Source organism: Neomonachus schauinslandi, chromosome 16, assembly GCF_002201575.2.
Source record: "Neomonachus schauinslandi chromosome 16, ASM220157v2, whole genome shotgun sequence".
Classification (NCBI taxonomy): Eukaryota; Metazoa; Chordata; class Mammalia; order Carnivora; family Phocidae; genus Neomonachus; species Neomonachus schauinslandi.
This window is the reverse complement of record NC_058418.1, coordinates 29479743-29494731: the sequence shown is the minus strand read 5'-3', so window position 1 is coordinate 29494731 and position 14989 is coordinate 29479743. Positions and strand designations below refer to the sequence as shown.

At 40.0% G+C, this 14989-nt stretch overlaps 1 protein-coding gene across 1 annotated transcript in view; it reads left to right on the top strand.

The window, feature by feature from the left end:
- LOC110594163 (protein fantom) overlaps nucleotides 1-14785 on the top strand; it is an 83836-nt gene extending 69051 nt beyond the window's left edge. The window contains exons 21-23 of the mRNA XM_044922057.1: nucleotides 6872-6956; nucleotides 12741-12874; nucleotides 14640-14785. Of these exons, the coding sequence (XP_044777992.1) occupies nucleotides 6872-6956; nucleotides 12741-12874; nucleotides 14640-14785 (365 nt within the window). The remainder of the gene's footprint in view (nucleotides 1-6871; nucleotides 6957-12740; nucleotides 12875-14639) is intronic.
- The last annotated feature ends 204 nt before the right edge of the window (nucleotides 14786-14989 follow it).

Genomic DNA, 14989 nt, shown 5'->3' with positions numbered 1-14989 from the left:
TAAAGAATAGTATATATCAGTGTATAATTAAAGAGGAGTAAAAATGTCATATCAAGCTGACATGACCCTATGTTAAAACTGCTTACTGGGCGCCTGGGTGGCTCAGTTGGTTAAGCGACTGCCTTCGGCTCAGGTCATGATCCTGGAGTCCCTGGATCGAGTCCCGCATCGGGCTCCCTGCTCGGCAGGGAGTCTGCTTCTCCCTCTGACCCTCCCCCCACTCATGTGCTCTTTGTCTCTCTCATTCTCTCTGTCTCAAATAAATAAATAAATCTTTAAAAAAAAAAAAAACTGCTTACTAAGTTCTAAAGCCCTATATTAAAACAAACCATGAAGATGGAGTGTTGCATTATCTTTAGCAAAAACAGGCCATCTTATGCTAGTTGAACACTGATATTTTTTCTCACCAGTTTTATAAACAGTATTTTAATCAATATGTGTAATCATGCTATTGATTGTATGTATATCATGCTACTGATTGATCATGCAGTAAGATTACAAATGCTCATGGTTACTTTGTGTGTGTGTGTGCACATGTGTGCGTGCATGTGCACACACCTGCTACTTTTGGAAATGTGGTCATTGCTTGAGACAATAATCATGAGTATCCACAAATCTGTTCTAGTCTTGTCTGTATCCACAGTTCTTATTAGTTATGTGAACTTGGGCAAGATGTTTAAATCTCATGGTATCCTGTTTTCTTATCTATTGAATAAGGCGCTCTTTAGATCCCCTCCAGCTCAAATTCTATAATCCTATAATGACAGATAGGTTGAGAAATCACAGGGGAAATAAATAGTGTGATCAGGACAAGAATCTGATTCCTCTTTCCTTTCACTGACTTGATATAACAGAAACATTTCCAAAAATATTTTCTCAAGCTTCCTAGAGATCTTTTACCTGCAAAGTTTCAGAAAAGTAAACCGTATCAAAATATTATTACTAATGGAAGAACTAATTAGACAACTAATTATAACGAAGATACCCCAAGAAAAGAGACAAACTCTTCTGGCTTTTGTGTTACTCTTTTTAAAGGTCAGCAGTAGAATGTTTGGTTGGACTGACAACAAAATTGCTTTTTAGAAATTGTACATTGAGAAATTTGGCCTGCTGTACAGCAGATTGTTTTTATTTGCTTAAGAAGCAATGCAAATCATTCTGGGGATGCAACCTGTTAACACATGCTCAAGTGTCCTGAATTTTGTAACGTTCTCACATGGTAACCAAGGGCTCTGGGGGGCTTTTTGTTGGTTGGTTGGCATTTGCTCAGTATATTTTTTCCTTTTACTGCAAGATACCCTATTCTCTAATTGGTATTTTAAGAATTGCTTATGTTTCTAATGAATAATTAGTCATCTGAATGCAACAAGAAAACCAATAATTTATTAGAAATGAATTCCATGGAAATGTTTACTATACCTTTTCTCCCCTTCTCTTCCTACCTATTGAGATTTGACTATGAGAATTTTAAAGGCTAATTGAAAAGAATTGTAAGGATATTTAAATCCCCTCCTGGTGGGAGGGGAGAGGAATGTATTTTGTGCTTCCAAGCAAAATAATGCTGTTTTTTATCTACTATATCTGAAAAAATGTAGTCTTAGGTCATCAGCAAATTTGAGAAATAATAACCTTGTAGGAGGCTTTATTTTAGTTTTCACTTAATTATAACAGTGAAAATGTTTATTTTTAAATTATCGTATTTGCATCACCTTCAGTGCAGGAGAATCTCCTTGAATCTTTGGTTAATAAGTAACTATCTCATCTAATTATTGTAATAATTTGCCATTCACTTTTGACTTGATGTAAAAGGTCAATATAATGTAGACTTACATCTTCCAAATCTTATTAAATGTTAATGAAAGTAATTTTATTTCCAAACTGACTTTTTAATTCAGATGGAAAATCTAAAGGACAACTAGTACATGCTATCTCCTATCTGAACACCATACCAATTGAGAGGTTGACCGAACCTCACAATGATTTTTACCCTGCATTATGGCTTGAATCTTTTCAAAAGGGATTTGTATCCTGAGGCCTAAATTAGGTACATAAAAAGAGAGGTTTAGTCTAGTGATCCCAACAATTATTTATAGCTTGATTCAGTCTTTATTAAGAGGTGTTAATACCAGTTCCACTTACACAAAAAATGCATCTTCTTTAGGCTGGAAATGCTGGAAAAAATAATGCTGGGGAAAAAAAAAAAACAAAGTTGAATTCACTTGCTAGACATTTGTCGCATGAACAAAACATTTGTATTTTATTGGGCCTGAAAATTTTGCTCAGAGAATGCTGAGAAAGCAAGAAAATAGTTTGGAAAAAATAAGATTAATGGTAGGTCTGAAGAATGTTGTCTGGGCTGAATAAAGCCTTCTAGGGAATTGACAGTGGGAAGAAAAAAGATTAATGAAATCATCCAAAGTTTTTATGAGACTTATATGGATCTGGGTCCTTAGTCTCTGAGCACTGAACAGTCTATGTTTTGGAACAATTAACATTTAATTCAAAAGATGAAAATAATACAAAATTTACATTTTGTCACTAATAGGAAGAGAAATTTGGCAAAGATAAGGATTAGGAGGATGATAACACTCCCAACAGAAAAAGTTTTTTGAGAAACAGTTTATCAATCCTTTGTAGTTAAGCCATCTGCATTTCTTCTGCCAAATGACACTGATAAAGAATGTAAGGATTTTTCCAAACTGCAGAAGCGAAGGATAGGTTTTTAATGGTAGACAATTCAAAATCAGCTTATGTCTTTGGACTACTATTTTGTACCTTTTTTGAAACATATGCTTTCAGTAAGTTTTGTCAAAATCTAGCAAGTCCTAAACCAGTGATTTCTAATGAAAATAAAAGATAAATGGCGGGGCGCCTGGGTGACTCAGTCGTTAATCGTCTGCCTTTGGCTCAGGTCATGATCCCAGAGTCCTGGGATCGAGCCCCGCATCAGGCTCCCTGCTCAGCGGAAAGCCTGCTTCTCCCTCTCCCACTCCCCCTGCTTGTGTTCCCTCTCTCGCTGTGTCTCTCTCTGTCAAATAAATAAATAAAATCTTTAAAAAAAAAAAAAAAGATAAATGGCTTAATTTTTAGAGAGTTCTGATACTTTTTAAATCACCAGAATTGCTTTTTAAAAGATCTATTTGAAGTTTTGAAACTAGATTTTTTTTTAACCATCTAGTTCCAGAACACCAAATGGATATCCTTGGGACCCTGATCTGGAGGTGGCCCCAGTGTCCCGATTCCGCACATGTTCACCACAAATTGTCCACTGGTTGCTAATCCTATTAAAAAATTAGGTGAAGGGATGTTGAGCTACACAGTGGTTCTCAGTGTGTGACAAGCTGCTGTGAAGATAAAAATGCACAGTCTAGGCCCTACCCCAGGCCTGCTGAATTAGTAACTCAGGGTGAGCTCATTAATGTGCATTCTAACCAGCCTTCCCAGGGTACATTAAAGGCGTACATTAAAGGCAGAGAATCGCTGAACTAGATTAAGACGCCCGTATTCTAGGCATTGTTTATGCAAGCAGGAGAGCTGGATTTCACATTTGGTATACTTTTGGAGAAGTAAGCTGATGGGTAAGGAGCTTGAGTTTTTTCAGAAAAGAATTTTAAAAAGCGTTCAGCCCAAGAGAGTTGTTTAAGGCACCTGGACCAGCTGTACCCAAGCAATATCCCTTTGTGAAAGTGAAAGGAGGATCAGGTGGCTTCCCTTGATGCGGGTATAGAACTCTCTCTCTCTCACTCCATCTGTGCTGACAACATGGTTGCAGTTTTAACAGCAGGAAAAGTTTTGGCTTCATATTAAGGAGAAGTTCTATCATGGAGGTTAAGAAGGCAGGCTCTGGAGGCAGACTTTGCTGGATTCAAATTCTGGTTCTGCCACTTTCTAACTAGGTGAGCATGGGCAAATTACCTTCTCTGGGTCTATTTAATCATCTGTCAAATGTGGGACAGTATGGTTCTTAACACATGTGATTGCCATAAGAAAAGTATTGAGTACTTGAGTATTATGTACTTAGTACATAAACATCACTCAATAAACGATAGCTGTCACTTTGTATCATTGTTAAGAGAATAGGAAATACAGTGTGCTGGCCAACTGGATGAAGCAGAAGCAGAAGGTGTCCCAACTATACCATTTTTTTTTTTTACCAATTTCAGTGATAAAGATTTTTTTTTTTTAAGTTAAACATAGAATTGCCATATGGTACAGCAATTCTACTTCTGGATACCTACCCAAAAGAATTGAAAGCAAGGACCCTGACAGATGCTTGAATACCCATATTCACAGCAGCATTATTTACAATAGCCAAAAGTTGGAAACAACCCAAATGTCCATCAACAGATGAATGGAGAAGCAAAATCTGTATATCAAAATGGAACATTATTCAGTCTTAAAAAGGAGTGAAATTTGGATACATGCCATGGATGAACCTTAAAAAACATTATGCTAAGTGAAAGAAGCCAGACACAAAAGGACAAATATTGTATGGTTCTACTTAATAAGAGGTACCTAGAAGAGTCCAGTTCATAGAGACAAAAAGTAGACTAGAGGTTACCAGGGACTGGGGGAACCTAGGACCAAGTTTCGGTTTGGGATGATGAAAAAGTTCTGGAGCTGGATGGTAGTCATAGTTGTACAACAGTATGAATGTACTTAATGTCGCTGAATGTATGCTTAAAAATGGTTAAAATGATAAGTTTTATGTTATGTGTATTTGACCACAGTAAAAAAAATTTTTTTCAAGCTCTTGAGATTTGTCAGAACTGGCCTAATTTAATTGCAAAACTATCTGGTTGCTGGACTTTGAATTCAGTCTTTTTTGTTTTTCTTTATCACTGAGATAACCCTTGTCTTCAAATAATGTAGAACACTATAGTTAACAAGACTCTACTGTGTATTTGAGAGTTGCTAAGAGTAGATCTTTAAAAAGCTCTTATCAGAGAAAAAAAAAGTGTAACTCAGTGAGGTGATGGATGTTAACTAAACTTATTGTGGTAATCATTTTGTTATATATACATACATCACATCATTATGTTATACACCTAAAATTAATACAGTGTTATCAGTCAATTTTATCTCAATAAAACTAGGGGGGAAATTATCCAAAAAAATTATCACAAAAAAAATAATGTAGACCATTATGGCTTTTAAGCTTTAGAACTCTGAAGTCAAAAAGATATGCTGAACCGCATCTTGAATTGGTGATTAACAGCAAAAACAAAAAAAGTCCTATTTGGGGGAAAAAAGTTCCCATTTGGCTTGGTGTACTGGTGGCCAAAATGAGGTCCAGTCTCCCAGCATTAGTGAAACACATCTCTTAGTAAGCCTTTTTAGCATTGATAAGCAAAGCACTATACTTACAAAATACTCTGAACCTTTTATCTTTTCTGATTCCTATAAAACTCAGTAACCTGTATAATTAGTATAACCTGTATAATTTACTGGTACTGCATCATGCAGCAGCAACAAGCTAAGAGCCGTTGTTTGACCTTGGTTCTCACTTCTCTTAAACCGTTAACCCACCCCTACACAGACGCTGATGTGTCTCCCACCCTGCATGCCTAACTCAGTGCCCACAGCACATCAACTGAGCCAAATGATTAAATGAATTGATAGTATCGTAATTTGAGATTGGACTAAAATTGTCCAAGGAAACATTCTCGGGATGAAATATGTTCGTTCTCAGCAGAGTCTGGCTTTGGAATTGTCATGGTATCTTTCACCCTTTGTGTACTTTTGATCAGGGATAGTCTCTAAATTGAGATCTGGTCACAGGGGCACTTTACCTCCAGAATGGCATCTGAAAAAGAAATGTCTTCAGAAGCTAAGGCATGCTGCACGGCTGCCGAGCTGAGAAAAAATAATCAGGTTGGAAACTGGTGTTCACACTCTGAGATGCCATTTTCCCAAAGCGCAGGTGCTTATTTACAGTTTCAAGTGTTCACCACCTTCTTCCTGGTGGGACTTTAGATCAGCTCTCTCATCTCGTATTTCAGCCAAGTAAAGTCTGGCCACATTCCTGCATGCCAACATGTATCTTTTTTTTTTTTTTTTTAAGATTCACTTATTTAGAGAGAGCGTGTGCACAAGTGTGAGCAGGGGTGGGGCAGAGGGAGAGAGAGAGAGAATCCCCAAGCAGACTCCCCACTGAGTGCAGAGCCTGACGCAGGGCTCCATCCCACGACCCTGAGATCATGACCTGAGCCCAAACCAAGGGTCAGATGATTAACCGACTGAGCCACCCCAGGGCCCCCCAACACGCACCATTAAAAACCAAAGACAAACTTCATACCCTAAAAAGCCTCTCTCTCCCTTCCCTACATTTCTCTCCCGTACCGCTCCCCCCCCCCCCCCGAACATCAGCAAACGTCAGCCTCTGGATTTCCTCAACCCAATACACTAGATGCCTCTTTTATTGCATGTTGTGGCAGGAGAGAAGGATTAAATTACCGAGGCTGTCAGGAAGGACAAGCTCTCTGCCATACATTATCATTATCACTCACTTCTTGGGTGAGAGAAAATGCAGTAAATCCCTCAAATACAAAGCAATAAAGACCGCTGGCTTTTACTGTCATGACTGCCAGTGCCATTAACAGGCAGTGACAGCGATGTGGCACTCTTAGATGTTGCTTGTATCTTTTCTGACAGTGTGCACATAAACCTGCCCGTGACATGACATTAGATCACATGACTGCTCAGATTTGATTCTGGTTTCCAGAGCTGCTCTCTTTTCCCAGGCATACAAGTGAGGTGGCATGACTCGTGTCTCTAAAAACAGGTATTTATACAAATACAGAATGGTACTAATGTAGCATATTCCTGAGTGACTTCTTTCTGTGGATTTTTTTTTTTTTTTTTGGTATAGTGATCTACGTGGATAAAGAAAACAACCAAGCAAAGAGAGACATCTTAAAAGCAATACTACTGAAACAAGAGCTGCCTTACAGAAGGTACATGTGAGCATTCTACATTATCAGATGGTTTATATAAAGTCGATCTCTGTAGCATGGTTGTGGTGAAAGAAAGCTCAAGATGCGGAATCAGAATTCTGATTCACCCTGTGTCCTTGAATGAGTATGTTTCCTCTCGGTCTCTTTCCTCCTAGCAATAAAGTAGCCCTGCGTACCATACAGAGCAACTGTAAAGATCTGACAGTGCTTTGCAAACCAAAACACCATACAGTGTGTACTCAGTATCCCATTACTGTTCAAGTATAATGCTAAAGAGCATGACATGATTGCAAGGAGGGTGCGCTCTGGAGCCACATGGCTTGAGTATAAATTCTTGTTTCATCACTTACTAGCTGTCTGACCTTGGACAACTACCCTCTGCCTCATGTTCTTCATCTGTAAAATGGAGATAATACCAGATAGGGTGGTTGTGAGGATTCCACGAGATAACATATGCAGATGGCTAGAATAGTGCTGGACACAGAGTGCGCAATAAGCGTTCATTGTCATCGATGTAAGTAGTAGTGATGTCAGTATTATTACTTGTACTAGCTCATCAGCCTTCCAGACTAATTTTACCTTACTATCATGGTTTAATTATTCATCATTTCATGTTATGTTTCATGCCTTTTTTTTTTTTTTTTTTTTTTTGCAAATCTTAACAGAAGATTTTGCGATTCTAGTTCAGTAGAGAAATGATACCCTTTTAAGAAGGAAAACTCCTGATCTTAGTAACTTCCTGCTTTTGTGTGAGCTCCCATGTGTACAGTTTGAGGAGTTATGTAAGGTGCTGCCCATCAGCCCATTTGCTAGCTCTCCTCCCTTGGCCAGGATGGGCCCTTTATCTCTCTGTTGTCTCTTTCTCCTTGCCTTTGTGGCCCATAGATGACACACTTAGTGCCTCAGAAATGGAGCTCGCCCCTGCCCACCTTAGAAAGAGGCTCAAGTTCTCCCCTTTCCTAGAGGGCATGAAGGGAAGGTTAAAGACATTCTATTTTTCTTTTCTTTTTTTTTTTAAGATTTTTTTATTTATTTATTTGACAGAGCGAGAGAGCATAGGCAGGGGAATAGTAGAGGGAGAGGGTGAAGCAGGCTCCCTGCCAAGCAGGAGCCCGATGCAGGGCTCAATCCCAGAACCCTGGGATCATGACCCGAGCCAAAGGCAGACACTTAACCATCTGAGCCACCCGGGGCGCCCCTAAGATTTTATTTTTAAGTAATCTCTACACCCAGCATGGGGCTCAAACTCACAACCCTGAGACCAAGAGTCGCATGCTCCATTGACCAAGCCAACCAGGCTCCCCAAGACATTGTTTTTCAAAAGAGCTTGCAAACTAGCATTTGATCTTCTCTTTCAAGAAAGGAACTGGGGGCGCCTGGGTGGCTCAGTCGTTAAGCGTCTGCCTTCGGCTCCGGTCATGATCCCAGGGTCCTGGGATCGGGCCCCGCATCGGGCCCCGCATCGGGCTCCCTGCTCAGCGGGAAGCCTGCTTCTCCCTCTCCCACTCCCCCTGCTTGTGTTCCCTCTCTCGCTGTGTCTCTCTCTGTCAAATAAATAAATAAATAAATAAATAAATAAATAAGAAAGGAACTGGAATTCTTAGCTCTTAGGATCTGATAGTAGCTTTTTCATTAACTCCTTGAAATACATATATCAGTTCTTTGGATCTCAGTTCTGGAGAAGGGGTGCTAAAAACCCTGTTAATTAGCCTGAAGTTCTGTGTTTCCCAGCATGGTAGATAATCATTCAAGTTTTACTTATTTACTCTGTATACTTGAGCTTCTTTGAAAGCTGTGTAATGCCTCTCTCTGATTAGCAGGCTGGGTCGTTACTGTCCGGGACTGAGCTCTGTTCCCATGGACAAGCCCTGGGCTGGACTTCCCAATCTTTCCAGTCTGATTTGTCTACCTCTGTGTTCATTTTGTTTCTGGAATGTTAGAACATATTATAAGTAGTACTCCTCATCAGGGGAGAGCAATTTTGTTGCCTCAAAAGTGTGTGTTTTTAAAAAGACAGGTTCTGCTTTAAATGTAGACCTGCCTTTCCTCAGAAGACCTACCCCCTTGTAGCCAAATTGTCTTAAAAAATTTTTTTAAGTCCACAGTAAACGTAATGACTTCCACTGACCCATCCCTATTTCTCTAAAAATCTCTAAATGATCCCCAGAGATACAAATGTTCATGTCATTTTGAGAAAAACCAAGAGAGGCACTGGAGACGCAGAGTGACTGGCGCCAGGGGATGGGGTCCGAGGAAATGCCCGGAGCACCACTGGCCACTGTGGCAGGAATGGGGCCATCACAGGAGAGAAGGGGCGTGCCTGCTTTTCTCCCTTGACAGTATCATTTTCTTCAGGAGAAAGGGGGAGTTTATGTTTACAAGTTTCCACAGCCAAAAGGGGGTTGTTATTCCAGTGAATGAGTTCTCACCTTTTGCAAATACTTACAGGTCCCATTACTTCACATTGTTTTAAAGTAGCTGCTAGTTTATAAGAATTCGCTTTCTCGGGCAGGACCCCCCACCCCCACCCCTTGAATATGGAGGCATGGAGGCAGCTTACAAAGTCACAGAGAAGTTTGGCCAGTCTTCCCTGACATACATACATTTATGTACGTTGTATAACAAGTACATACAGTACCTTTGCACCTGGCCCTGACCATATTTGCATGTATACAAGTGTCACCTTCAAAGGGAGGTAACACCTTGAAGCAGGACTTAAAAATTATTTATTTGAAGTCATCATTTTGACACTGACTTAAGGTTCTCTTTTGGTTTCATTTCTTCTCTTTAACATGTTCTGTTGAGCAGATCCACCATAACCATCAGCACTCCGATATGTAAAACTCACAGGGGTCACTTAGGGTCTTCTATCCTGTTTTGTATGAAAAGGAATTATTTCAGAATGAGGAAAGAATCAAAAATGTTAAACGATTTAAGGAATTTTAGTGCTTTCTGATTTCCTAAACAACAGCAAGTGACATTTGAGGTCTAAATCTTGATGCCCAGCCCAGGGCCTGCCTCCTCCAGTTGACCTGCTTCAAATGAGCCAGCCTTCAATAGGAGCGTCTGTTTTGCAGTTTGTGTAGTAATTCAACAATCTTTATGATCCCCTACATAAGTATCAGGAGCGAAATGCTTGACAAGGTGGAGTCCCTGCACTTACAGAGTTTCTGTCCCACTGAGGATGACAGACAACAACAAGTAAACAAATAAACCAATTACATTTTACAGTAAGTTGTTAAGAGAGGGTTAAACAAGTTGCTCACATAGAAAGTAACAGTGACGGCGGGCCTAAGGCGGTGACAGTAAGCTGGATAGTGAGGGGACGAGAGGACCCAGCCAGGTTGTGAACCATGCAAGGAGGATCATCGCAGGCAGAGGGAATGCGGGCCTGCAGGAAGACATAGAGGTCTGTGTCTGGGACCAAGGGAGGTCAGCAAGGGGAGAGTTCTGCAGGAGGGAAAGGGGAGAAGGGGAGGCAGGAGCAGCTCCCAGGGCACTTCCGGTTCCACCTGAAATCTACCCCACGTGTCTTCCCTGGTCCTCAGCCTGGACTGGAAGCCTCTTTAGGACACGGAACAAGCAAGATTTCCACCTCTTTGTTTGGTAGGCTTAAAGGGGAAACAGAAAATGTGTCTTATATCTTATGTGCAGTTTATCCTAAGCCAAATTGTAGTTTTTAGATTGAGTGTACCTTCTTCCCTATTTAGCTTAACTTCATAATTTCTTAATTTCGTATTTGACATCTCATTTTGCTCTCTATAGATTTTAAAGCTAGGAATACTGAATTTTGGTTTTTAACCCTTTCCCTGGCATTTAGAAGGGTTTTTTTTTTCCTTTTTGTCTCCGAATTCTCATATGTTCAGTGGAGGTAATGGTCTGCATTTGTAAAGTGATAGAGATATGATCCTTAAATATGAGACATTATAGGAGGATAACACTTAACAATATTAGGACAATCTGCATAGCCTCTGTCTTTTCTGTAAGTCTTGTGGATGTAAAATGTGCATCAGATATCACTTGTAAGTCCTAGTCTTCCAAGCATATTCATTTTAGGACAATTACTTTTATCACCATTCTTCTTGTTTAACTGACTGATACAGTCATTGTATAATTTGGCAGTCTCAGTTTTCAATTGAAACAAGTCTTCCCCATGTCTTCGTTTTCTCTTCCATTAGAAATATAGAAGCTTAAGCAGCTCTACCTAGATTAAAAATAATAGTAATAAAAGAGCAAACATTTCCTCGATGTTTAACATGTTCCAGGCACTGTTTACATGTATCATCTCATTTGATCCTCATAAGAGCCCTGTGAGACAGACATTCCCCTTCCCATTCTACAGATAAGAACAGAGAGGTTTGGTAATGTTTCTAACATTACACAGCTAATAGTAGAAGAGCTAAATTTGAACTCACAATGGATGTCCTTTAACCACTCCGTCTTAATCCCTTTGTTTTATGCATCATATAAAATAGCCAGTTACAAATCAGGATCTGTATTCCTCACAATTATTGTGTGAATAGGTGTTGCATTTGGTTTCAATGGAAGGGATTTCTATTTTCTTTTCTTTTTTTTTTAAGATTTTATTTTATTTATTTGTCAGAGAGAGAGAGCACAAGCAGGGGGAGCGGCAGGCAGAAGGTGAAGCAGGCTCCCTGCTCAGCGGAGATGTGGGGCTTGATCCCAGGACACTGGAATCATGACCTGAGCCGAAGGCAGACGCTTAACCAACTGAGCCACCCAGGCGTCCTGGGATTTCTATTTTCTAATCAAAATTTATTGCTGGTTAAAAACAGGGACTTGGTAAAGGAATGAAATGTCAAATACTTACTTTCAGCAAATTAGTTAAAAATACTATCATGTTTACCTGTGTTTGGAAAGGATTTTATTTGCATGTATTGTTCAAGGCATGATTTCTCAGAGACTTAGATTTTCATCTCAAAATGTGATCTAAGAAACAAGTTTCTTGTTTTGTTTCTGATTTGGGATGGCTACGTTTTGAAAATGGTTAAAGTGGTAGTTTACAAGTATCCATGGTTTAAGCTCCGCTGCCAAGACATATCAAAAGAGTACTTAACTGTAAATTCCTGTCATTTGGTCAATCCAAGTGTGTTTGGCCTCAACACAAGCCACTAATTCAAATCAGTTCCATCGGAACCCTACAATTACGTGTCTAAAAGTAAAATAAAACTTGGATGCTAGGATTGTAAGTTAAAAGATTGCTGAAGTAGTACAAACATTCCGTGTAGCTGTTGGGCAGAGCTACAATATTTATCTAACGTGACTCAATGTTACTGGGGAGCATGGTCCCTGTATTTCATAGAACACAGAGGGTTGGATAAATTGCTTGGTAGCCACTCTGAAGTTGTACATTTCTATAGAAAATGTTACATTTCTTTTGAAAATGGTGCCCTGATCTCCGTGGTCTTTATTCACGTGATCCTTTTAGCCTTAAAAGTAGATGTGTCACAATACGATCAGATAGTGTGTATTAGAGAGAACATCTGGTTATTCTCTTTGCCTAGTAATTTCCTCAGATTCTAGAGTTAAATGTTAATCAGTGCTTAGAAAAGTGGATTTATGTTCATTTGAAGGCTGGGCATGCTATAATAATTCTAGTAGTTCATGCAATAACTTATCTAACCTCATGTAATTTGCTTTTTATTGGGATAATTGGAAACTTTGAGATTTCATACTTAGTGATAAAACCCCATTTGGGAGCTGTGTTCCATGGTGATTTTTTTTCCTTACTTTGTGGGGATTTTCTCTTTTTTCCCTTCTCAGTGTTCGCTTCACAGTGGTCAGTGACCCTCCAGAGGATGAACAGGATCTGGAGTGCGAGGACATTGGCATTGCTAACATTGACCTCGCTGACATGTTTCAGGAAGGGAGAGACATCATCGAGCAAAATATCGATGGTATGGGTGGAAGTATTGCTCAATTTGTACAACAAATGCTGAAATCCAAATTCTTTATTAAAACCTTCTTTTTTGCTAGCTGCAGGGATATTGAGTCACACATTGGTTGAATCCTTTGCAACTCAAGCTTTTTTTTTTTTTTTGAAGCTGGAAGCTTTTCCCTCCCTCCCTCCCTCCTTTGCCCTCCCCCTCTGCCTTCCTTTCAATCAACAGAAATTTTAAAATAATGAATTGCACTTCACAAGGAATTATTCATTTTGTTAGTATTGGGGGTGAGTGTGTGACAAAAATGTGGCCATTGGATTTTTTTTTAATGTTGTTTGTGGAAGCTTCATGCTGTCAAGCCTTATTTCAACCAAGGCATGTTATTCTGAGTCATCATTATAGTGTCTTTTGTAAGGCTTCTCTTTAACTCAGTGTTACAATCCGGTGGTAGAGGCGCTGCAAATGACTCCAAGTCGTAACGGTCACTTACTTCCTAGCAGGATTCAGAGAGGAGTAAAGGATTCCTGACAAAATGTACTCTCCTGGATTTTCACCTCAAAGGCATGAGTCCCATCAGGGCTTAGTTTCTACCCTCCAGATTCTCATATAATATATTTAGAACACGGTGAAGGAATTGTGCTTTACAAATCAGACATTTGACAATCATCATGAGGATGGCCAGGGCTGTGCACAATAAAGGGACAAATGAGGCTGAGGCCTAGTCGCATGTGTTAAGTTACCAGAGCCATCTCTGGAAAACTGTACATGGCTTGTTTGCTCATTTATTCATGCATTCACTGAACACTTACTTGAGCACCTCTTAAGTGCCAGACACTGTTACCCCATAGTTCAGCTGCGGTTCATATGTCTGTCCTGTATATGTGTTACATGCTCACAAGTCAACATCAAGCCAGATAATTAACCAAATCGGAAACCTATCCTGGGAAATCTTTATAAATTATACATATCTAACTACGTGACAATCTGTCACAACTTTGTTTGGCACAGAAAAAGAAGATGAGAGGATTAAAATATTAACCTAAACCCTCTGAAAGACAACCAGAACCAAGAGAGTCTGAGAAAAGTGATGAAAATGATCTATGCTTTATATTCTTAATCTTTTCTCCAGTCAGTTCTGGTTAGCAGCCCATCGTCTCATTCTGAGAATCCACGTATGGCCACACTAATCTGTCACAGCCAGCCTCTGTGGCCATGTTTTGAGAGAGAGTCAAAAAAATTAAACACTCAGGTGTCAGGTCAGGATTTTAATGCTGTGTTCTGTGCCAGACAGAGCAGTGAGGAGTCCCGAAGAAGAGGTGTAAGGAAACTCGGGAATGAGCTGGGGACCACTCGTGCCCCGTGACCTCCCTGCCTGCTCAGGTCTCCACCTAAGTCTTTGTATACCAAGTTGCATTTAAAGGTTTCCTTAAAAATATTTTGGAATTGTCGTATCTTGATCCCTTCTAGACTTTATTTCTTCTAACTTAGAAATTCTGATCCTGTGCGGGAATCGTCAACCTGCAGCCTTGCCACGAGGTCAGCTTCAGGAGATATCATGAGTCTTGAGCTCCACGGGCAGTAAGGATGCACACACATAGTACACCTGAAATGTGTATCTTCCTACACACAGGACAGGCTTTAATTTACAGATTTCTGAGGTGCCAGTGAACTTTGGACTTCATAGAGTCGTCTTCATGTTTGCAATTCCTGTTTCACGTAACCTATTTGAAGAAAAATCTGTTAAATGATAGTAACACTTTTCTGCCATTTTTCTCCCTAGTCTTGGATGCACGGGCAGGTGGTGGACGTATCGGCAAGCTCAGGGTAACCGTCGAAGCGCTCCATGCCCTGCAATCTGTCTACGAGCAATACAGAGATGACTTGGAGGCTGAAAGAAGCTGCTCTGGAGGCATCTCCTGCTCCTGAGTAAACGCTCACATGAAAGCTCTGAGATGAGATTTCTGTAATTAGTCTGGTGTATATAATCTATAATTCATGGCACGCAGGGAGGGGGAGGCCTGAGTTGGTAGTGTTCAAGTTTTGTATACTTTTCCATTTGTTTATTTTTCTATTCCCTCCTTCCCATGACTGCCACCCCTCAGGACTTCAGTTCTTCACCATGGGCAGTAC